General features: G+C 41.8%; 1 protein-coding gene across 1 annotated transcript in view; it reads right to left on the bottom strand.

Moving 5' to 3' along the window:
• Positions 1 to 2,214: 2,214 nt before the first annotated feature.
• Positions 2,215 to 25,030, bottom strand: part of LOC138267730 (uncharacterized) — a 76,677-nt gene continuing 53,861 nt past the window's right edge. The window contains exons 2-3 of the mRNA XM_069216904.1: positions 17,629 to 18,556; positions 2,215 to 5,539 (exon numbers count right to left, since the gene is read on the bottom strand). Of these exons, the coding sequence (XP_069073005.1) occupies positions 5,389 to 5,539; positions 17,629 to 18,551 (1,074 nt within the window). The 5' untranslated portion in view covers positions 18,552 to 18,556 and the 3' untranslated portion in view covers positions 2,215 to 5,388. The remainder of the gene's footprint in view (positions 5,540 to 17,628; positions 18,557 to 25,030) is intronic.

Below are 25,030 nucleotides of genomic sequence, written 5' to 3' on the forward strand. Positions count from 1 at the left end.
ATGTGACCTATGCATAATTGTGTTTTTCAGCATAGTGTGACAGGTGACAGGAAGGACATTAAGAGGTCTCTCTGAAAGCAGAATAGGTAGTAGGTGATAGAAGAGGGACATTCTATAGGGAAACTAGTCAAGGGATAAAAGGCACAAGCTAATAGATTCGTCCAGCAGATTCATACTAGGGAGTAAGAGAAGTGGCCAAAGAGGGGTTCTGCTAGGTGAATGGCTTTAGTAGGAAGTTCAGATAAAAGTCTTGGAAAGAAGGGTCCAGGGAGTTCACTACGTTCCCTCTCTATTACATCATTGCACCTCAGCCAGACACACAAACCCTTCATTCTCCTAAAACCACACCCTATGACAATCACACGGCCATCTAACTTCAATAATATCTCGGCCTTCCTCACATAAACCATGGACATGAAGTGGGTGTGGACATCACCTTCTCCATATCATACTTACCGCTCTAGTTATGATAGATAGGTCACAGTGGGTGGCAATATGCTGTTCTCTGACTCTATCTAGGCTTGTTGCGAGTACCCGCTACCCCAAGCCACACATTCCCTTCCTACTTGACATTGCTGTGCGAGCACAAGCATGAAGCACAGTGCAAGGTGGACATCACTGCCCACTATGGGAGGTTACTAGATGACTCCATGTCACCAAGGAGGCTGGGTTCCCGTACTGTTTTTTCAATTAACACCGTAATCCTTTCTGAAAGTTGTAGTCCTGCTTGACCTTGCGGTTGAGGCACTTGAACTAATAAACCAGAAAACAATGATTTGCAAAACAGAAGACAAGAACTGGATCAATACATCCTTGAGGACATGAAGCATCTGGTAACCTTACCAATACTTGTCATGTTTCTTACACAGCACTTATTTACAGTCAACTATTTTTTTTTACAAAGTTGACTCTTATGAACTTTAGCTTTCACTGTTCTCTAAACCCATTCTTTCTATATGTATTTCTTTCTCAATATTCACTGCATTTCTAAGCAGATAAAGATAGACGCAGACATAATGGAAACATGTTTTATTGTTAGGTCTGACTTAGCAGCGTTAGCTGTCTGTCAGCGCTCTCGTGATTACAAAAAAGGTTAAGCAGTGTGGGAAATGGATCTTGGGTCCACCCCTTTGTTGCTCTTCTTTAGAGGCAGGTGATTGTAGTTAAAGCAGACCCTGCCTGACGTTCAGTAGGAGGGAGCTTTGCAGAGTGAAGGCACACAACAAGTGTAGTAGGGAGTGGGTTTGCACTCACAGACACCTGCAGTATCAAGGGGATCTACACTGTGAACTAGCAGAATGAACTGTGAAGCAGAGAGGGGGCCTGAGAGGGTGTAGGAAACGAAGGCGTAGAAGTGATGAGAGAGCCAAGGCAATGTGAGAAAGGGAGTGAGATGAAGAGGTGAGGGGGAGCGAGATTCAGTGTTAGAAGGAACAAGAGGGGCGGGAGATAGAGAAAGAGACAGAGCGAGAGTGGAGGGGCGAGAGAGGCAGAGAGACAGACAATAGATAATAAGACAGCTAAAGACTGAGTAGAAAATACACAGCGAGAAGATGTCAGTGATGTGAGTCAAGAGCGACGTGCAAGCTGTTCGTTGCGAAAGCTTAGACTGTGCTTAGGCCAGCTTGGCAGCAAACACCCAGTTCCACTCGCCACCCCCACTGATGCCCAGCTCATAATGTGGCACGCTTGTGGCATTCGCATTACCACATTTTCTGAATGCAAATGTGCAAATGGAAGTCTTCTGCCCCATTTCTGTGTGCAAAATAGGTCACAAGACTATGCTGCAAGAATCCTGCCTCAGCTTTTATGATGAATCAGATGTCTGGGAATCCTTGCATTCAACCTTCTTGCGCAGAAGTTCAGCAGAGCAGAAAGACCTGACCAGGTTGCACTTCAGATGCAACCTTCTGCGATGACCCAGGACTCCGAGAACCCGCTGTTCAACAGTATCACATGCAAACATGGCTCCGGCCAGTCGGTTCACTGATAGCATATTGAACTGGCATGTCCAGGCCCATTCAAACTCTGCTTGGACTACAGAATTTACATTTCATAATGTGTCAAGAAAAGGAATAATACCAGAATGCAAAGCAGTACTAACTGGAAAAAGAACTCTCTAAACATATCGCACCTAACCTGAAGCAGCCTTAGATCTCTGCTCCCACAGGTGGGATAGGCAGGCCCCTCGAGGTAGCACTGCTACAAGAAGGCTCTAGTCGGACACTTTTTATTGAGCTGAAAAACAAAGCTGAAACAGTGGAACATTTTAAGTTCTTGAAAATGATCAAACTCGGGGCAGCTTTAATTAAAGGGTGGAACAAAGTAGTTACAGGTGGGATGTGTACTGATTATTTACAAATAAAAAGAACATGATATTACATTTATCTCTATTGTAAAGCATTTTAATTTGTCAAAAGATGACTTATAATTTCTGAAGTAAATTCAAAGATGGCAGACAAATACATGCTGAAATATTTCGAGGCACAGGCAACAACGAAAAGAGGCTCACATTGTTTCTGTCAGAAATTGACTATTTAATTGCTTGTGTCTACAGAGTTACAAACTCACTGTTTTATGTACATGTGACAAGGATAAACACTACAAATAAATTCACAGCAAACCTATCGACATTATTTGCACCATTCACATTCTTCAACACAATTTCCACTGCCTACAACATCATGCAACAGGCCATCACTCTACCACACACCACAAATCCTCTCGCACCTCAAATCACCTACCACACATTGCCGCACTAGACAGCATCTAAGCTTCCGCGCCTCATCGCAATATGACACGGTACAACTCTTGTCGATCACATCTCCTCTCTCCTCCCTGCTTTCCAGCTTCCTTTCTCCCCTTACCTCAATCTCACCTCCACCCCTTACTTCCTCCCCTCCTGCTTCCCTTCCTTTCCCACTCCATCTCATCTCTCATTTATCCTCACACTCACTCCTGTACGCCCTGCCTATTCTCCCTTACCTTTAAGTCTCGTCTCTCTCCCCACTCCCTTCTCACAAGCTCACTTTTTCCTTCCGTCCTTCCCCTCGCTCTCCTCTGTTCTTATTCCTCTTTCCTGGCTGCGTTCTCCTCTCAAAAGTCCCAAATCCTTTACTTGACCAGATTTCTTCAGACTACATCAGACAAGACTATTGCTGCAGACAGCAGTTCGCCATAGATAGAACAACGTCTCAGCATGTACCAGCATACATCAGTACAATTCCCTGTCACCAAACACAGCACAATACCTTTGCAACCTAACTAAACAAAACTGTATCGAACCATAACAAACAGCCCTAAACCACCCAGTACCGGACAGCTTGCAGAATGTGACTAAATACCACTATCTAACACAAAGTCCTGTTGATCATGTCACACACAACACCTGTTATCCACAGTATCACTGACAATCTCACCTTCCCTCTTCCTTACACACAACCCACCACATCACAGGAAGCCTCACACTACACAATTCATGTCGTCGCACTGCATGGCGCCACTCTATATCGGACACCATACTGCAACACATGACATCGAAGCCATTACAAAATACTACACTGTCCCACCCAAAGGCAAGCCAGATCACTTGAAATAAAAATCTCTACACGTAGTTTCTCCCAATGACAATTTACCACTTCACTGTACAACAAGCACTGCCACACCACAATACAGGACCACGAAGTTCCACCACTTCATCATACATCTGACCGCTTTTCACATATCATATTGACAGCCCAACACTCACCGCACGTTCCTCCACTATCACATCACCATCTTTGTTGTACCAAGCCAGTAAGCAAGATCGAAGGCTATTGTAACCAATGGTGTTTCACTTCCCTCAGGAAATGGGGGTGTCCCTCTGATAGGTATCCCACCAAGAATGTTCCTATGAGCGAATTTAAGGATGCAGCAATAAGGAGGGCAATGAGTCTGGAAAGGGCAGGGAACCTGAGACCTTTCATTCTAGAGAATGATAGCCTCAAAGGTAAGGTCTATTGGGGAATGGAAACATCAGCACAGAGTGAGACGCGAAAACCCTTCTTTGTAAGTGACAGTGTATTGCCAACTACCTTACAATTGGAAACTTACTAGCTCTCGATACATGGGAGCATTTTGGTACCTTTTCTGTACCTTGGTGAAATATCAGATGCACTACATTTTAGAAGGATGGACTAAACAGTGGGCCACGGTGATACTGTGCACTGTGTTTTGGGAGAAGGGGATACCTTGAGTGCACAAAAACTCTTTCAGTTTCAGGACAGTGCAGTAGATTTAAACCTTTAGTTGGGTCTTTGGTTTTGTGTTTTTTATGTAGTCTTGCATCTCAAACACAAACAATGCACATATGTTGCATTAACAAGTTCATCATACCATTGACAGTGGCCAGTAACTGAAAACAGAATGAGGGTGGAGAGAAGGTCAGTTCCAAAATACGAAACGGAAATATCGTTGTTCAGCTTTTAATGACGCCCACGGGAGCTAACTTAAAACACTCTTGCCTTACAGTATTGAAAGCTGTGCATGTTTTCTCTAATTAAAAGCCACTGTGCCTGACATATAGGTTTAACCTTTAAAGCGGAGTGTGCCTAGTTTAGTTCGCTAAAAGCAAACACAATCTCCTGCATGGGTTTGAGGCTTGAAAAGCACCTACATTAAAGGAAGTCCAGTAGCTCCATTTTTTTCCCTCGAAATGTCGATTGATTTTTCTTTTCCTTAGATGTTTTTTATTATTATGAAGATTATCTGGTTCTGTATGAAGGAGCCTTTAGCATGGATTAATGAATTTACATTTACAAGCTGTTGAGTGGCAATCCGCTAGTTTTCCTGCGCACCCCAATATTGAGACTCTGTGGCACAAAGCAGGGAAGTGGTTTCCCAAGATAACACTGTGTATGGAGTCATAAAGCAAAGACCCAAATGATAGGGAAAAAGCATTCCATCCTAAGATACAGCCCACACCGCCTGTCCTCCTCTTCCTCACTGCAGACACCCGATCTTTTCAGAATCGCCAATATAAGACACTCATAAAGTTCACGTAGAAGGTGCTGCTTTAAAGACCTCCACTCGTTTTCATAATCCCATCTGTCCCAGAAGTGACAAGAAATAGACTATTGGTTTGACCCCATAAGCTTGAGAACAGAATGAAGGCCATATAACCAGCAGTTCTCTCCCACAGACCCCAAATAAGGCACAGCAGTTTGAAAAAAAAACCACAAGTATTCAATTACTCTACCATCTTGGGTCTGTTTTAAGATAAACTAAATAGAGTCATTGGAGGTTCTTCCACGTTTCTGGTAGAGAAAACAACCGAATTTTGGCAAACTGGAATTTCTCGTTGAAGCACACGGTAAGCATCACAGTTTCTGTTTTAAAGTTTCGTTGGGATTATGCGTCAGGCATAATGTAGACATCATCGTCTGCCTGATTTAGCGGGCCAGCATAATTGTAATACATCTGCTCTGTATTTCCGTAGATAGGTTGGTTGCCTTCGTTGGTATCGCACTGCATGTAATAGTCTTCGTCCACAACATGGCTTCTATTGTAGATGGTGGAGAAAGCAGACAGATGTATAAGTACAACAGGGACACATGGGTAATGCCAAGACTCACTATCAATACACATGCTTCGAAAAATCCTACAACTCCTTCCTCCCACCATTGCATTCCAGGTAAAAATTATTCTCCAGCATTAGAACTTTCAAAGATTCACAACTTGAAAGATTTCCTGTCCTCAGGGTGTAAATAATTCCTAACTTGATGAAGGGGATGATTTAAACATGTGAATCTATGAAAGATGCCAATGCTGGAGAACAGTAGTTAAAGTAACTTTTTCATTGCCTTGCTTTTGGTGCCCCTGCCCCTCCCAACAATACACATGTTGAAGAGTCCTACAAAATACAGACATCATTAATAACAGAGCAATATACTTCTAGTGGTGGCTTCCATGCAATGCTACAATGCTGAAAGGCAGCAAACTATCAGCTCTTCTAAGAAGTTTCATAGCAATCTTTTACTGGTTGACAATAGGAGTGGGATGTATTTTTATAAATATTTCCTTTTTTATTTTGTAGTATTTCAGGTCAAATGAAAGTGAACCCACATTACTGCGCTTCTGAAAACATCTCTGAATCCTGAAAATTAAGTCAACTACAGGGAAGTCTCAGCTCCCTTATCTAGGTAAATTACTAAAACATAAATCTTTTAATCAATCAGCATAATAATTTAGAGTCTATGCAGGCCGGCTTTCTTACCGGTTGCAGTACAGATACTGAACTAACAAAAGCCTTGGATGAGCTTCAACACTGTACAGACAACACATTTGTCACTTTAATCCTGTTTGTTGTGGACCTCAGAGTTCTGTGTTGTCACCTTTTCTGTTTAACATCTACATGGTTACTTTGGCATCTCCTGTTCAGTCTTTCGGTATTTGGTTATTTATCCGCGCTGACTACACTCAAATTATTTTTAAGATTTCTGGTGATCAGAGTACCTGCAATCTGTGTGGCTGCCTGTAGGCAGGTGAATATTGGTAGAGAAGACACCAACTCAATTTGAATGGAGGAAAGAACGAGAACCTGCTCCATTTCAAATCATCTCCTGTGTGGGAGTTCCCTTTGGGTCGTCTTGACTTGGTGAGAAACCTGTACCTGTAATCTGTTTTAGAAATTTGGAAGTTAAACTCACTGTTCTTGTTTAGTCATATTAATTCTTTTGTCAGTTCCTGTTAGTTTCAACTCCACACACCTAAGCTGGACATCCACTTCTTGTTCTCTCACACGGTTCAGATTCTAAACTTGGTCATTGCAGTACTTTTAGATTACTGTAATGTCATTTATCTCAACTTACCCACAAAGGCACTTTACAACTTATATTTAGCGTAAACTTCTTCAGCCAGATTGGTGTTTAATATTAAGAGATCTGATTCTATATCACCTATTTTGGCCCCTTGAATTGGCTGAGGCTTCTGGGAAAGCAGAGTTTCTTTCAGATCTGTCCGTCTCGTTAATAAAGCTGTCTATGATGTAAGGATCGCCCCTCTATCTCATGTTTTTTGGTTTATATTCTACAGACCAAACCATTGTCTTCAATCTGCGAGTTCTTTTTTGGTGACAGCACTAAAGTTTGGTCGGGTCACCATTGTTGGAAGAGCATTCTAAGTAGCAGCAGCTAAGCAGTGGATTGCCTTCCCTTTATCATATCATTAAGGTCTCACATATACTTATTCAGACTCAGGAATGCCTTAAATACCTGACTCTTTACTTTTTCTTTTTCTTAAAACATGGAACAGCTTTCAGCTTTTTTTTATTATAGGACTAATATAGGTCTTCAGGTCCGTAATACCTTTTGCTGAACGGTCTGTACTTTACAAATACCCAAAGAGATAACTAAAATAAATTGCCAAACAATTATTTGCCTCCCTGTGGACGTGGCTGTATCTTCGCTGGTTATGTGTTGAGCCATTACCCTTGCTCCTTTAGTGGTACTCACCAGTATTACAGATGAACAAAGATTAACCAGATTAGGTGTTGATTGGAAGCTGGGGTAATGGGGTAAAGAAGTGGTCAGGGTAGGGGTGGGCGTAACTTGCAGAGTGTCACGTTGTATGTATTCCATTATATTTAAACTCATGAGATTCTGCAGAGTTCCACAAATGGGCGGAATTAGGCACATCGCCATTCTCATGCTGATTTTTAGTGCCGGGAGCTCATTCCACTCTGAAAAATCAGCATGAACGGCACCACGCGGAGTGCCAGAGGGTGCTGCTTCTCAAGTTGATTTTGCTGCCGCTCGAGTATATTGTCTAGTCAAGCAGCAGCTTTCTGACCACAAACTGTCCAATCGCCCTCATTAGAGAAATCTCACTGGGTGCCCTTCTAGCGACCGAAAATCACGCACGGGAACACTAAATGTTGCTTGCACTCGCCAGCTTACTGTTGGCGAGCCATATGCAAGAAAAAACTCTGCCATGCGGCATTTGGTGAAACTTGGCCAGAACTCCATGTTACATACGTAACTCACAGTGGCCAAAACTCTGCTAACTCCGCTGGCGGAGCGGGATTTATTGACCACCCATACGTCAGAGTCACTTCCAGGACAAGACATTACTAGTTAGCTGCCAATAGAAAATACGGTTCCCAATAATAGAGGGACCACATAGATCTTACAGTCAGTAAATAACACCCTACTATCACTGAAGTTGGAAAGTCGAAATTTCACTTACTCTAGGGGGCCAAAATCCTTGTTCTAGTCCTAAGATCTATTGTTGACATTGGCGAAATAAGCAAATAAGTTATCCAAATGAACTGATGTTTTGTGGTGAAAATCTTGCCATAATATTTTCTGAGGTCAGTTCAAAGCACTAGAATAGATATCTTCTTACTAGGAGCACAAGAAACATTGAAACTAAGGACTGAGAAACCTTCTAACCTTATCTAATACAATTATAGAAAATCCTACAGCCTTGTTTTTACTTCTTCTCACTCTGGTTATCCGGAATATTAACATGTAAAGAAACCCTTTGCAGTTTATGTTCTGAAAAGGGCTTGGCATCAAGAGAAATATTTGATGAAGCCACTTTCCTAGCAGGAACAGTGAGCAGGCTCTTAACAGGGGCGTCTCTTGGTCAGTCAGATTGGGAGGGGGGTGAGCTTCAGATTCTCCGACTATCAGGCTGGCATATAGGGGGTTATTCTAACTTTGGAGGAGGTGTTAATCCGTCCCAAAAGTGACGGAAAAGTGACGGATTTACCACCAGACGTATTACGAGTCCATTATATCCTATGGAACTCGTAATACGGCTGGTGGTATATCCGGCACTTTACCGTCACTTTTGGGACGGATTAACACTCCTCCAAAGTTAGAATAACCCCCATAATGTTTAAATACATTAAACAACAAACAAGGTGCATGAGAGTGGCCTAGGGGGCAGTGGAAAGGGAGATGAATGCCGAAAATACAAGATTCTGTAAAATAACCAGTATTTTTAAGGACTTTCAAAGCAGCGACTGAGAGTGTATGTGTTTTTGTCTGTGTGTATGTAAACATTCCTGCTGAAATCCGACTGACATCTCACAATACCCAACTGAAAGCACCTGTACCCAACTAGTTATCAGAAAATACATTTATTAGTGGGATGTAGCACCCCAAACAGTCCCCCCTGAAGCTGTGCCCTGCCTCTCATGGCAGCACAAAGTATATTGCCCCTATAAATAGCTCTTGTCTTGTACTCCAGCTGTCATTACAGGCCTCTCCACTGAATCCTAAGCCTGACTAATAGGGAAAGGCCTGTAAAGGGCAATAGAAAATGTAGTGATTGGAATAGACTAGGTTGAAGGACCATCTGGCTATTACAACATTACACATACTGAAGGCAGAGTGTTCTAAACTGGGAAAAGCAAAAAGATCAATGCAGCAGTGTTGGACACATCACAATTTACTCTCCACCATTTTCTATTTTTAATTGGACCCATGACATTCTAATGTATTTATATTATTTGTTTCAAATAACAAGCATCATAAGGTTTTTGGTGTAGGCCTGGGGTGTGTGAAGTTGCAAAGTCATATGTTTCGGGACTTTGTAAAAATGTTTTAAAACTTCTAAATATATACTTTTTAATGATGAGAGTAAAAATGTGGTCCTGTGCAACAGTGGGAAAACATTCTTGCTTCTGCTCAGTGCAGTTTGTCCATTGCTTTCATCAGAAATCCCTGGCTGAGGCTTTCAGCATTGGTTAATAGTTGTAGGCCTATGTTTTTTTAAGGCTGACAGTTAAAAGCAGCCCAGAGTTGTGACGAGAATAACTCTCTGCTCAGCAGCCATTTCTCTGTCCCATTTTTCTTGTGTGTTGTATGGGACATCAGCTGCACTACATCATCAAGGTATATAGATATAGAACAGTTTAGATTTATTATTCTTAACTCCATATCCACTTACCCCTGGCCTCCTTTTGTGGTGGATCGCATCTACGGGCGTGAATGTGCCCGTATGTAAATTTCTCAACAGGCAGCGTTCCACTTCACAGCACACAGGACGCGGGCTCACTTGTGCATAAGTGGTCCATACTTTTTTCTAGCAACAGATGCCACCCAACACGTTTTAGGGATGCTTCCCATTGTACAACATTGATTACCTATTATAAACAGACAGACTTTCAACAATAACTGCTGACCAGCATTTTGTTTTGCAATTGCCATCTTGTAGTTGCCACTAATTCATAATTGATTAATGGCCCACTACGGGCAACTACAATCTAGAAACTCTGGAGAAATGAAATGTTATATTGTTTCAGGGCTTCAATGAATTATTTGGCCCACACATTATGTTAATTCAAGTATGTAAACTTGTGCCGTAAGGTAACTATAGCTCGTGCCCTCGACATGCACAGTTTGCTCATTAATACTTTTACTACAGATGTTACAGTGATAGTATCAATGATATCATAGAAGAGGTCATGAGTGATATAATAGCTGGGGTAATTAGCAGTGCATGGTGAGGGCGCAAGTTCTAGTTACCTTAGGGCACAACTTATATTTACTTGAAATAAATAACTATAAAAGTTGAATTTCTATGATTTTGAGCCTGTAAAATCTGAACCTAACTCTAACGTCCCTGTAAACTTTGTTTTTTTAGTGAATTTCTAAGGTTTTTATGTATTCTATTTCCTAACTATATCATCCCTATAACCTTTGCTTTTTTCAATGAATTTCTAGGGATTTCTAAATCTGAAGTAAGATGCCCAGTTCAATGCAAGGTGGGAGAGTAGAGCGGGTTTGGGATGAAGAGGCTGGACTGGCATTGTGTTGCCGCCACCCAAGCTTCCTGCCCCACCCTCCCTTGCCATCCATTGTCCAAATCCATGCCCCTGCTCCCTCATTACAGCCCTGTGTGGCCGTTGTTCTTCCAATGCCCTTCCCGCCTGCCCTGAACAGTTAGCTTGCTGCCCCATCCACCTCCTCCTTTTCCTCTGTTGTCCGAGTCCATGCACCAGCCCCCTTCCTCCTGCTCTAGCTGGTCTCATGTGCTGCCAAAGCACTCTATTTAGCTTGATGTCCCTGCCCGCTACTCCTGCCCTCCATTGCTCAATTCCATGCCCCATCATTGTCCTCCTGCTTAGCCTCTGTTCTTAGCTTGCTGCCCCTACCCTCCTTCCTCTGCCCTCCGATGTCGGTGTGCATGTCCCTGCTCCTTCTGTTTTGCCCACTATGTTCCTTGGACCTGCCACTGCCCATCCTACCTACTCTGAGTGCTCTGTTGAACTGCCACTGCCCCTCCCACCTGCCTAGCATGGTCAGATAGCTACTGCTTGTCCAAGTTCCATGGCCCTAGCCCCTCATTCCCGTCTTACATGGTCCATTTTGCTACCACTCCCTTCTGCCCTCCATGCTCTGTTGTGCTGCAACTGCTCCTCCTGCCTGCCCTGCGTGGTCTGTTGTGAAGCATACCTTCTCTTGTCTGTGCCCAGTCCCTCCCTTCTGACCTGCATGGTCCTTGAGCACGCCGCTGCCGCCTTGGTCTTGCCCACGATGGCCATTGTGCTCCCAATAACCCTACTGCTTGCCATGCATAGTCGTCTGTGCTGCCACAGCCGCTTCCACTTGCCCAGTGTGGTCAGCATGCTGCCCCTGACCCCCTCCCACCTTTCTTCTGTTGTCTGTGTGTATGCCATTATAGTCTCACTGTTGCCCTCCATAGTGTGTTGTGCTTTCAGTGCCCATCCCACCTGCACTCCATGGTCAGCTTGCTACTCCTGCCATGCCCTCCGTTTTCCATGTTCATGCCCCTATCCCCTCCCTCCTGCCTTGTCTGGTCCTTTATCATGCCCTTGCCCCATCCCTCCTGCCCTTCATGGTCCGTGATGCTGCAACTGTCCCTCCTGTCTGTCTGTTATGGTCAGCTTGCTGCCTTTGCCTCTTTCCCCTCTGCTCTCTGTTGTCTATGTCCATTGTGCTGCACTGTCATCTTGCTTGCCCTGTGTGGTGCACTGTCCTGCTGCAAACTTTGACGCCTGCCCTGTAAGGTCAGATTGATGCATCTGCCCATCATCTCCTGTCCTCTGTTCTCCAAGTCCATGCCCCATTCCTCCTGCCCTCATGGTCCAATGTACCGTACTTGCCAACACTGTGAACTTGGTAAGAGGGAGATTTTGAAAATAAAACCTGGGGAATTAAATTTTCCCATTGACTTACATTGATAAAGAGGAGACATTAGGCAGAAAAAAGATAAAATAAAGCCCTTTCGGGCTTAAAAACATCAGGAGTCTAATGCCTGAATTGGGTCTGTTAGGTATGTGTGGTTGTACTGCCACTGCCTCTTCCTTCTGCCCCCAAGGGTCTGCTATTTTGCCACATCCTTTCTTGCCTGTCCTGCAAGGTTAGTTTCATGCCCTGCCCCCTTTCCCCTTCCCTCCATGCTCCATTGTGCTGCCACTTCTCCTCCCGCCTACCCATTGTGTTCAGCTTGTTCCCTATGTACCCTTCTACCTGCCCTCTATTATCCGACTCGGTGCCTCTGACATCTGCCTCCACACAGTACTCTACTGAACAAATAGATTGCTTACATTCTATATTTATTGCAAAAGTGTGGCATGCCTAACGTCATCTTGATGCATTCAAACCATAATTGTGACACCGCAAAGACCGGCGGCGCCTCACTTACGGGCTGCGGTCAGATCGGCAGTCTGCGTCTCGGATGGCCATTTCTGCTGCGGTCCGCTTTATGGCTAAACTTTCCCTTTGGGCACTGTTTACACTGCCCTCACTCTTTACCCTTTTAAGGTGCTTACCTGTTCTTGCTGTTTTCCTCTTTTCTTCTTTTTTCTCCCTTTTTCCTTTTCCTTGCCTTAGCCATGTTTCTTCTTCCCAAGAGTCTGTGTTCCTTTCCCTGCATGCTTTGCTCACTACCGTCCTATAATATGGCTATTTTTCCATTCACCTGAATGTGGTCTTTCCCAATCCAAGGTGGCATCTTTAATACTTCCTACATGTCACTTCCTGTTTGGCAGTATATAAACACAGTTGGTCTTCTGTTCCTTGCGTTGCAAACACTTCCTTCCTGGTTGTGCTCCTCGCTCCCATAGCCTGTGATTTTGGATTTCTCCTGTTCTTTTTCCACCTGCAGCTTGTTCCAGTTCTTTTTTGTGCTTTTGTTCTTCTTTTTTCATGAGTCCTTGACTCTGAAGTTTTCCCACGTTGGGTTTTTTCCTCTGAGACTCCTTCTGAAAGTTACAGCCTGCTTGGTGTTTTATTATCAGCAGAACCGTGGCTACTGGAAAGGGTCGCCCCTACCTTGGTAAATCCAGAACAAGCAAGAAACCAAGTGGTGCCCAGAGACTGGCTGATTATAGCGGTAAGAAGCACTCAAGTCGTGACAATAATACCTAAACCATTTCCTTTAGGAATTATAAAAATGACATAGGGGCTCATTCTGAGCCCGGCGGGTGGCGGGAGCCGCCCGCCTGGAGGGAGCCGCCAAATGACCGCACCGCGGTCAAAAGACCGCGGCGGCCATTCAGACATTTCCTCTGGGCCGGCGGGCGCTCTCCAACAGAATTGAGCCGGCGTAGTTGCAGGGGTGCGACGGGTGCAGTTTGCACCCGTCGCGTATTTCAGTGTCTGCATTGCAGACACTGAAATACACAGTGGGGCCCTCTTACGGGGGCCCCTGCAGTGCCCATGCCATGGGCATGGGCACTGCAGGGGCCCTCTTACGGGGGCCCCGCGGCACCCCCACCAGGAACAGGATGGCGGTAGGGGGTGTCAGAATCCCCATGGTGGCGGAGCGCGCTCCGCCGCCATGGAGGATTCCCCCGAGCAGCGGGAAGTCGGCGGGAGACCGCTGACTTTCCGCTTCTGACCGCGGCTGAACCGCCGCGGTCAGAATGCTCGTGGGAGCACCGCCAGCCTGTTGGCGGTGCTCCTGTGGTCGGTGGCCCTGGCGGCCACCGGCCGCCAGGGTCAGAATGACCCCCATAGTCTTATTCCCATAGATGTTATGGTTAGCGCTTTAAAAAACTAAAATGAGAACACCTTTTCTGAGTTCTCAAATAGCGACAAAGCACTTTTAAATTATTTGCTATCTTTATGTTTTTTATCTAGTTGATCACTTAATTATATGTTACACTTAGCAGACAGGATGTGGTGTTATGGCCAGAGCTGCAGACTTTGCCTATGGGGAACTAGGTTCGAGTTTCGACATCAGCTCAACATCCTGTGATTCTGGGCAAATGACTTAATCTCCCTATGCCTAAAATCAAAATGAATGTGTCTTTGTAAAGCACTCCAATACCTTCGGGTCAAGTCTGTGCTATATATATCTGCCAAAAAAACAAAACAATAAATGTTTTGCACACTCCTCTCATTGGGCTGTACCCGGGTTACATTTGGGTGATATCTGGCTGCATTTGGGATCTTGTTTCTCTGGTAGGCATCTTGGGAGACTTATTTGTTATGAAGCTCCCTAACTTTCTCATTTACTGCAGTATTCTCAGTAGAATATGCTTTCAGTTTTCAACTTTGATTCTATCAAGATGGCGTTCAGATGTGACATACTTTTGGCATAAATTCAGAATGTTAGCACTTCAGTTGCTTATTAGAACACTGTAATACGCTGCTGATCACCAAGGAGTTAACTGGCAGTCTACTGCTGGTGTTGAAAGTGCATGTTTCAGTGTATATGTCAGAAGGTTTTAATGACATAGAATAGGAAGATATTTGAGAACTTACTTAAAACATGTCCTAATTTTTCTTTCTACAGCACTAACCATAATTCTATGACAAAATGAACCCCCTCACTTTGGTCCTTTCCAAATGAACTATTTTAAGTTTAACCAGTTTGATTCAATCAAGATGGCTTCAGGTGTGCCATACGTTTGTCATAAGTGAGAGTGTTAGTGCTCTAGTTGTTCTTTAGTACACTCTGGGAGGCTGCCGTAGAACACAAGGGAATGAACTGACAGGCTGCTCCTGTTGGAAGTGCATGTTTTACTGAGAATGTCAGACTTCATTCTCCTATGTCTGCGAAGGATAGAGTGAATTTACAGAAAACATGCTCTCATTTTATCTTCTAGAGCATCTTCCATAACCTCTATGGAAACATCATAAGAAAACAGTTTTCTCTCAAAAAGAATTCATGAAACCCCAGCAGAAGGCTTTTTACAGGGGAAAATAACCTTAGAACACACCACAATTCATAAAACGAGTATGGGACCATCAACAAATAATTTAGATTATAACTAAAATCTGTTATCACCCTGTATACATTCTCCTTTCTGTGACCCTCAAACCCTGCCATTCACTACAATGCATGTCAATGGGGACCATGCCTCAGAGTCCTGTAAGTGCTTCCACAGCATGTTGTCCATGTTGTGGCCAGACAATAAAAGGGGGGGGTGGTCCATTTGGGACCCCCCATATATATCCTTTGGGATATGGATGTGCTCCCCGTGCCCACTTACATATTTATTTTAATTCATTTTAAGGACCCAGGGACCAAGTCCCTGAGTCTTGTAATGGCTGCCAAAACGTATTAAGTACTTTAATATCTCAAAAACTACTTAACTGATTTACACCAAATAACACAAGCGTGGTCTGAGCACCAAGATCTAGCCTCCTGCCCAATTTGGTGTAATTCCGCTCAGTGGCTCAGGCTATAGCTGTGTTTAAAGACCCTGTGGGAAAATGCTTGGCGAAAATGCATTTTGGGAATCCCCCTTTTTCTCAGCCCCCACTTGACGGATCACCCCAAAAGTTTCAAGACAGCAGTTGAAGTGAGTAGCGTATTAATTTTGACGATTAATCCGACAGTGCCAAAGTTATTGGCAAAACAAAAAATGCTTTCCCTAGGGAAACTAGGTCCTAACTATAACTACGTACTGGCAAACGCTTCACTTTTAAAAGAAGTCGTTCTTTGAAAGATGTGTTAAGTCGAAGTTTGATGTCTAAAGAGGAACATGTAAAGCCTATTCAAGGATTTTATACGTGTGGCAACTGCAAAGCGTGTAAATATAGCTCCAACTGTAAGGAGGTTTAGTTTCCGGGGACAAAAAAATCCTTTGTAATAAGGAAACATCTCTCATGTATATCGGATTATTGCATTTATACATTAAGATGCCCGTGTAATAAATTTTACATTGGTAGTACGATACACACAGCTAAAAAACGTGTCCTGGAGCACATGAGAGCTATTAAAAACGAAGACAAGTTATATCCTGTGGCTAGGCACTTTAAAGAATTTCATTTAAAAAATGCACACACACTACAGTTTATGGTCCTTGATAGGATCCATATGGGAGTAAGAGGTGGCAATAGGACTCTGGATTTGAGGAAACTGGAATCCATGCTTATTATACACACAATGTAATACGATGGAACCTATAGGGATGAATAGGGATGAAGAATTATCCGTACATTTGCACTGATTAGTTGAAATTTTAGTATTTGCTTCTCTGCTAATAGAATTTTGTAGATTTAACATTAGTTATTTTATTGTATGTATTTTGATCAGTTTGATGTGACATCACTAATTAACTTTTCCTCATTTCTATTTCTTAACAGGAGATCACATTTAATTTAAAAAGCAAAAGAGCTATTATATCAATTCAATTCAAGGACTTCACATTAAGTATGGTTTTGAGACTACTCTAATGATTATATGAGGTATGATAAGCTAAGTGAGGTCTCTTTGAATTGATGTATTGATGATAATAATATGAAGTACTACTTGTAGAAATTGTGTAAAGAATTATGTTAAAATTGTGTTAAAATTATACATAAAGTCAACTGTTAGATGTATATGGGAAGCTATATTAGATATAAAATGTGTATAAATGGATTACAGTTACAAGGAGAAACAACTGAACAAAGTTGATTTTTATGTTTAATAGTGTTAAGGTTAATGATATCAGTAGTACACTTAAAGATGGCAGCCATTATTTTGTGCAGGAAATTGAGTCCGTTTTTTATGTTGTTGAACTTGGTAGTATGTAAGGTAGAGAGGGAATGGGGGCGGTAAACAACTCTGTGAACAAGGGAGCTTTGCCTCCTGAAACGCGTTAGAGGGTTGGTTTTTTTTTTGCCTTTTTGTTTTTTCTGCCACATTAAAATTATATTTACCTTTAGTGACACGAGTGGCTGCAACTTTCTCTTCTGTTTGGAAGTGATTTGGTTTGATATATATATATATATATATATATATATATATATATATATATATATATATATATATATATATATATATATATATATTATTTTTCCCCAAGGTAAGTAGATGTGGAGTTAAGATTAGTAAATCTACATTTTATATATACTTATTTAGATGATATCATAGTAGATGAAATTCTACAGGCCATATTCTTCTAGGTCAATATTTTTTACCTCAGTATTTTGACTTACAACCCTTTGCTAGAAGCATTCACAACAGAAAATTCAACATTTCTGCAATGACCATATTGCACTAAATTGTATTGCAAATAAGACAAACTTGTACGTAGCATGGAACATTAAAATATCTTTATGCTAGTGAAGTTACAATTTAGGTACATGGCATTAAAGCTGGCAGAACCTATTACATTTCAAAATACAATATTCATGCCCAAATATGCAGTTGAACTTTGACATCCATGTTTCTTACCTTGTATCTTGTTGTGATCTGTCGAGGCATTCATACTGCCCTGCAGGAGGAGGGTGAAGCTGGCCAATGAAAACATTTTCATATGGTTTAGTTGGTGTTTTCAGGTTGCTTGAACCTCCTTTTGGGAGACTTTCCACATTTCTGCTTGTATACCTGGGCTGAGTGTGAGCTTGAGGTGCGTTGGTGTCTGATTTGTCTTCAAAGTGTGTTGACCTTGTCTTCTTCCTTACAACAACAATGATTACAACCACAGCAGTGATCCCCACAATCACTAGGGGTACAGAAATATAAACTGCAAGAAACCTTGGGTAGTGACAGTTCTCTGTGTAGAAAACACTTATATCTAGCCATGTGTTTGTTGATTTGCAGTAGAATGTACCTTTGTTGCACTCATTAAATGTGGCATTTTGACAAGACCGTGAAAATAATTCCATAATGCTCTTCGTTATGTCACATCTGCAATCCACTGTCAAATTGACCAAGTTGGTTTTGATGATGGTATTGGGGACAGAGAATATTGGATTTCCTTCCAGATGTAAGACCTTAAGTTTAGTTGAAGCATTAAAAAATTCTTCTGGTAGATCTAAAAGATAGTTGTTCATGAGGTTGAGTTTTGTCAGTTCTTTGGTCTGGAACAAAAACTCTTTTGGCAGATATTTCAGTTTATTAAAGGACAAATCGAGATGTGAGAGATTTTTCATGTTACTCGTGGAGTAAATTTCAATATCTGTGATATTATTATTGCTAAGGATTAATTCTGAAATGTTTGCACATTTGCCAAATTCTGACCAATTCAATTTACTGCAGTTTTTGCCCATATTATTTAAGTCCAATTTCTCAGAACATTTAATGTTTGTGAAACAGTCTCCATTGGCATATGTTATCACCTGAACTAAAACCATTAATGCCAATACCACCATCATCTTATCTGTAAGATATCAATAAGAAGAAAATAATTAGCAAATTATAAATTCAAAATGAAGTCATTGTTATATATGGCTGTCACTGTGTGTTACTAACGTGAATATCAGATTCTAAATCTGGTCATTCACAGCAAAGAGGTACCAACAGTGCGAAACAAAAGTTGTAAATAATAAATGTAGTTCATATTGGAATTCCAGGCTGCTCTGACTGAACTCCTTGTACGTTTATCAGCGCGTCACTGGCTTTCAACTATGATGCTGAGAGTACAGATGTGAGGAGAAAGGAGGAGGGAATACAAGGGAGAAGTTCAGGGGAGGCAGATATATTTTTTTTTACGTTCAGGACAAGGAGGAGAGGCCATGTTATGTTTGGCTCCCCCATTAATTTTCTACCACTTGTGTAGCAATTGATGCAGTGGCAGAAGATTTCAGGTACCATACAGAACACATACTTATAGATGGGTAAAAAGTGAATAACAGGTTTGTTTTTCACCTCAGGTTCTGAGTGACATCTTAGACAACTCTAGTTTCACTGCAGTTGTGATACCTTTTCTGGATCAATATTTCAGAACACTTTCCGGAAATACGCTTTTTTAAAACCTTTGGCACTAAGCAATTTGCCAATGTGCTAGAAAGCCTATTGGGCTGCGACCACCCCACAACTCCCTGTGCAATATCTGAGTGTGAAGAGTTTCCGATAACAATCATTCCTGTGAGATATCACAGGGATAATTAGTCGGACTGAAATCATTTTTATTATGATGACACACACAAGAACAGTAGAAAACATGGTTATATTTTTAAGATTTGTGGTTTAAAAATCAAAACCTTATCCTACTGCACACAATATGAATGATAACTAATATGAATATAAACATTATTGTAGCAACAAAATTTACTTAAAGTATAAAAAGTAAATAGTTCTGGAACAAGTTGGTAAAATCATTACACTTTTCTTTATGTCAATATTTACAACCCCACCCACACCACTTTGGATAACTAAGCTGAACGTAGCACCAAAGAAAGGGCCTAATTTGAGTTTCAGTGATGGTTCCCACAATCATAATGTCTTTGAACAAGGAAGCAGCTCTTAGTATAATAGCAGTGTCTGTTTTTCTTGTGTGTCAGCAGGCAGACAGATAAGCCTACCGAACAAAGACTAACTATTCGAGAAATACCAATAGATTGCATTGAGAGTAATGTTTTGCTCTTAAGACTAGGTCTGGTAAAATACAACCACCCAGCTGAATTAGGTACTTTTACCTCTCTTTTTTCTGCAATGTAGCTTTAGTCTTAGAAATAGAAATATTATAAGTAAAATGCCCAAAAACTCTATTAAAATACTAAACTCTTTGCGTAGCACAATCACTATTTGAAAATTTTACTTACCATTAGTGCTTGATTTTTTTAAATTGACAAGTCCATAGGGTCAACATTTTATTTAGGGGGATGGTTGACACTGCCACTGTTGCTAACTTTCATCAATTATGCTGATGACATGTTATGTTGATGGTCAGATCAGTATTGCACCATTATCTCATGGTCTAATTATCGTCTAACAAAAATATTGTGTCCTACACTTTGTTTACAAAGATATCTCTCCATTGGAGTTAAAAGCAGAAAATCTAAATCTACACCTTATGGGATGAGATGTTGGTAAACAATGTGTAGTACACAATTTTTATTTCAGACAGTATTTCTGTATACCATATCCTGACCAACAACCCATTTGGAGATTGGTTCTAAAGTCTTCTGTTGGAACATAACTTAAATTCTGTTCCTAAACAGATTTAAGAAGTCAGAATATATTAATCTAGACTCTATTGTTAATGCTGACCTCTTTCATATTATGTATTAAGTAGAATAATCTATTTGATCACTAACATTAAAGTTTAAAAGTAGATTCCAGTATTGAAAATAATTCTCATACACTCTCACTATGATGTTTACACTGCAAGATTGTGGAAATGTTTTAAATATATTCCACTGTACACAGTATATGCTCCAAAAACCTAAAAAACTATGGGGTACTAGTTACATTAATGAAGTCAATTACGAATTAAATACCTACTCAGTGCTTGGTAAATTGAGAACTTAGCTAAGAGATCAAATGCATATTTTTAAAGGGGCCTATATTGATTAGTTAGTAGACCAAAACATTCAACCTACTCCATTCTTTTTAGTTTTGTAGTTTTTTATAGTTCCAATAAGTAACCCAGGCCAAAGCACCTAACAGAGCAGATGGAGAACATTAGTAGCACAACAACTAATAATAAAATATCCAAATCTTGTACTTGCTAGAGTACTGGATAGTCGAGTCACCAAAGTGCTCCAGACAACAAAGCAGGAGGGCTTTTACTGAAAATAAACAATGCCTGCCTGCCTGTCATGCCATAGTGGACCAGTCGGCATCTTTTCCTTTTCCAACAACAAGCCCCCAAGGTATATCTTTGCATTTGAGAAACAAAAAATCCAAATCCCTGACGCACAGTGGGGAATTTTTTCTATTTTCCTGTCTGGTACAAATTAAAACAAGCGCTAACAAAGCCAATAGTTCTCAAATTATTTTCAGCCAGCCTCGTTGTTTTGTAGTGGTATTTCCAAAATGTTATTTTTTAGGAAACTGCCGGGCCCTTGTCAATCCAAACAAATATTGGCTAAAAGTAATATTTCTTTTAATCTCAAAAAGCAAATGTTACCATAGTAGTCCCTGGCATCAAAAGGAACCACTTTATATGTAGATGTGCTCCTAGTGAAAGGGTATAATGTAGTCACTTATAGTGAAGTTAGCCAATGGCTGAAGTAGGCCTACCAGTTTCCCCTTGCTGTAACACACCAGACCAATAATAAAGAGGGCTGTCTGAAAAACCCTAGAAATAGGTATATGATACATATTTGGTACAATCAAAAAGCTTCGCCAATGCCAGACCTAAAACAGAGCTAACATGGCATGGAAAGCCTTCCTAAATAGGGCACACCTGTTGACGGTATGACATGTGGCAGTCTACCGTCAGAAAAAATATTTCTGATGGGAAAGCTAGCTATGGCTCTGCCCTCGGAAACAAGGAGCTTCCCCACCTATAAATGAGGTTGGAAAACTGAGAGGATGAAAGACTCCACATCCATCAATTTCTGGTGGACGCACTTTTAATGCCAACCTCTAAATAGGATCCAAATAAAAAAAGCAGTTAAATGTGACTAATAGGGCCATTTTTCAAGAGCAATATTGTGAGCAGACCATGAACAACAGATGGCATATTAACAAATAATTACTCCAGTATTGGAACTTTCATAGATTCACATGCTTGAATACTTCCCGTCGTCGAGATGGGAGTCCCCGGTGGAATATACAACCTAGGCCTGAAAATGTACATATACAATACATGGTCTAGGCCTCAATAGAATAACCTATCATAGTTGTTTTGTAAAATAGACACAAACTCAAATTTGAACAAATCAGATTTCCTCACCCCTTAGAACCTCCTGTGAGGAGCTGCCTTCCCTCAGATTTTCCACCGCACGTTGTGCTGAGGAGTCTCCTTTGAGCTCTGCTCAATATCTTCTCTCAGAAGATCTACTACTTCAGTTCTAGGACATTTCTTTTCTTCTCTGGTGCTTCAAACTGGCTGCCATCTCAGAGACACCAAGGAAAGGCCTTTTTAGATCCTGTGCCTCTTGCTTGAAGTGAAGATTATGGCCCTCATTACAACTGCTGCGGGCACCAGTATACCGCCAGTGCTGGCGGTATATCTGGCTCCCTATTATGACTTTTCCTCTGGGCCAGCGGACGGTAACAGTGTTTCCATCCGCTGGCCCAGCGGAAAAGTCACATCAACATTACAGCCGGCTCGTAATAGAGCCGGCGGCAATGTTGATGTGTAGCGGATGCAGCAGCACCTGTCACACATTTCACTGCCCGAAATTCGGGCACTGAAATGCGCAATGGGGCTGTGCTTTGGGGCCCCTGTACTGCCCATGCCAAGTGCATGGGCAGTGCAGGGGCCCCCAGGGGCACCCCAAGTCATCCTTACCGCCAGCCTTTCCATGGCGTTGCTTACCGCCGTGGACAGGCTGGCGGCTGGGGACTCATAATCCCCAGGGCAGCGGTGCTTGCACCGCTGCCCTTTCCGCCTGGCGGTACGTTGGAGGGGCCGGCAGTATGGTTGTGGCTAATGTGCCACGGTCATAATAGCTGCCGGAACACCGCCAGCCTGTTGGCAGTGTTGCAGCCAGCTTACCGCCAGCTGCCAGGTTCGTAATGAGGCCCTATATGTGTCGCGCCGGGCGTTCGGCTCGGGCCGCGCACCGCGTTGCTAGGACGCGGCGCGCCCCCAGCCTCTCCTGCGCATTTCGAGGCCCCAGACTTGCATGGGGCCTCGTTCTACCTTCTGCTTTCCACTATACTAGGGGTCTATGACCCCTCTTACCTGTTTTTTCGTTTCTTTCCCTTTTTTCTTCTTTTTCTTCTTTTCTGCAGTCTTTTGTTGTGCCTTTCTTTATGTCCTTTCCCCCTTCCCAGATTCCTGTTCTTTCCCAGCATTCCTTGTTCCCTATTCTCTATGGTTCCTGTTCTATTCTGTTCTATGTGTTGTTTCCCTGTCTAAGATGGTGTCCTTTTACTTCCTGTGGGTCACTTCCTGTTTTTTAGTATATAAGGGCTGTGTTTTCTTCTTTCTTTGTGCTGCAACACTTTCTGCTCAGTTAGTGTCTTCGCTCCTGATTTCCTCACCTTTTGGTTCTGGATTTCCGCATTCTGTGTTTCCTGACTTTTGCTCCTTTTGGATTCCTGTTTGTTTGTTCTTGTTTTTTCCAGGAATCTTCCTGTTTGGAGGTTTTTCCCATGAAATTTTATCACAGTTGAACGATGCGTCTTGTTATGAGAAGATTATGTACAATCCCATCCCACACCTTACACTGTTGATCAATAAGAATTTATTGGCATGGCAACAGCAGGGGTTATTGAATAAAGAAGAACACCTGTATTTGAAGGTGTACTATCCTCGGTATCCTTGTTTGTATACTTTACCTAAAATACACAAAGGGTTACCTTTTCCACCAGGGAGACCCATTGTGTCAGGTATACTTGGTCCCACGGAAAAGCTCTCAGAATATGTGGACAATTTTCTGCAACCATTGGTGCACAACCTTCCCTCTTTTATTCGAGACACCACACATATTCTGAGTGTCTTGAGTGATGTTGAATGGGACAGCAACATGCTTTTGGTAACCTTAGATGTTGTATCACTTTATACCTGTATCAAACATGATCTAGGCTTAGTAGCCTTGAAATATTTTTTGAATAAAAGATCAGCAGATTTATGGGATCATACCAAGATGTTATTAGACATGACTAGCATGATTACCAATAACAATTTCTTTTTGTTTAACGACACATGGTTTCGACAAAAACAAGGTGTAGCTATGGGCTCCAAATTCTCTCCATCCTATGCAAACTTATTCATGGGGTGGTTTGAACACACATGGATTTGGAGCCCAGGAGCTGTTGCTTGGCATACATATATCTTGTTCTGGGGTCGTTACATAGATGATTGCTTGATGATTTGGACTGGTGGTGAACAAAAACTTATTGAATTCTGTAATTTCCTAAACTTAAACAATATGAATGTGAGATTCACATATCAATTTAGTAATGTGAAGATTGAATTTCTAGATGTGGAACTTTTTATTATGGACGATAAAATTCACAGCAGACTGTATCGAAAAACAACTGCCTGTAATTCGATCTTGCATGCTAATAGTGCTCATCCCAGACATCAGGTGGCATCAATTCCTTTTGGAGAGTTTTTAAGAGCACGACGAAATTGTAGTATAAATGACGAATTTGTTGCCCAAATGAATGACATGGAGAGGAGATTTGTAATCCGTGGTTACTCAAATAAGTTATTAAAGAAAGCTAGACATAAGGTGAAATATATAGATAGAAATGCAACATTAAAACTTAAAGAACAGAAAAAGACTGATTTGGCATCCGATGTGGTAAGGCTCATAATTGATCATAATGAGGCTTCTTTGATTTTGAAAAAAATTATTGTTAAACATTGGAATTTACTGTCACAGGATACATCACTCAAGGACATAGTTTCTGGAACAGTAGTGACATCGTTTCGTAAAGGCAAAACCCTTAGAACTATGTTAAGTCCTAGTTATACTACTAGCTCCCCCAAGATAACTTGGTTATCCAAGAGAGAAGTGGGCTTTTTCAAATGTGGTTCGTGTGGAGTGTGTCGCTGGGCTTGTAATAAGCTTAAGGAATATTCCCATGAGGGTAAATCATATTCGATATGTTATACCATGGATTGTAATTCTAATTTTGTTGTGTATATAATACGCTGCAAGTGCTCTAAAATATATGTGGGAAGTACTATACGACCACTTAGAATAAGAATAGGAGAACATATGCGGGCACTCAAAAATGGTGATCTGAGATATCCCTTGGTGGCACATATGGTTTCCTGTGT

The sequence above is a fragment of the Pleurodeles waltl genome, chromosome 12 (assembly GCF_031143425.1).
Source record: "Pleurodeles waltl isolate 20211129_DDA chromosome 12, aPleWal1.hap1.20221129, whole genome shotgun sequence".
Lineage (NCBI taxonomy): Eukaryota > Metazoa > Chordata > Amphibia > Caudata > Salamandridae > Pleurodeles > Pleurodeles waltl.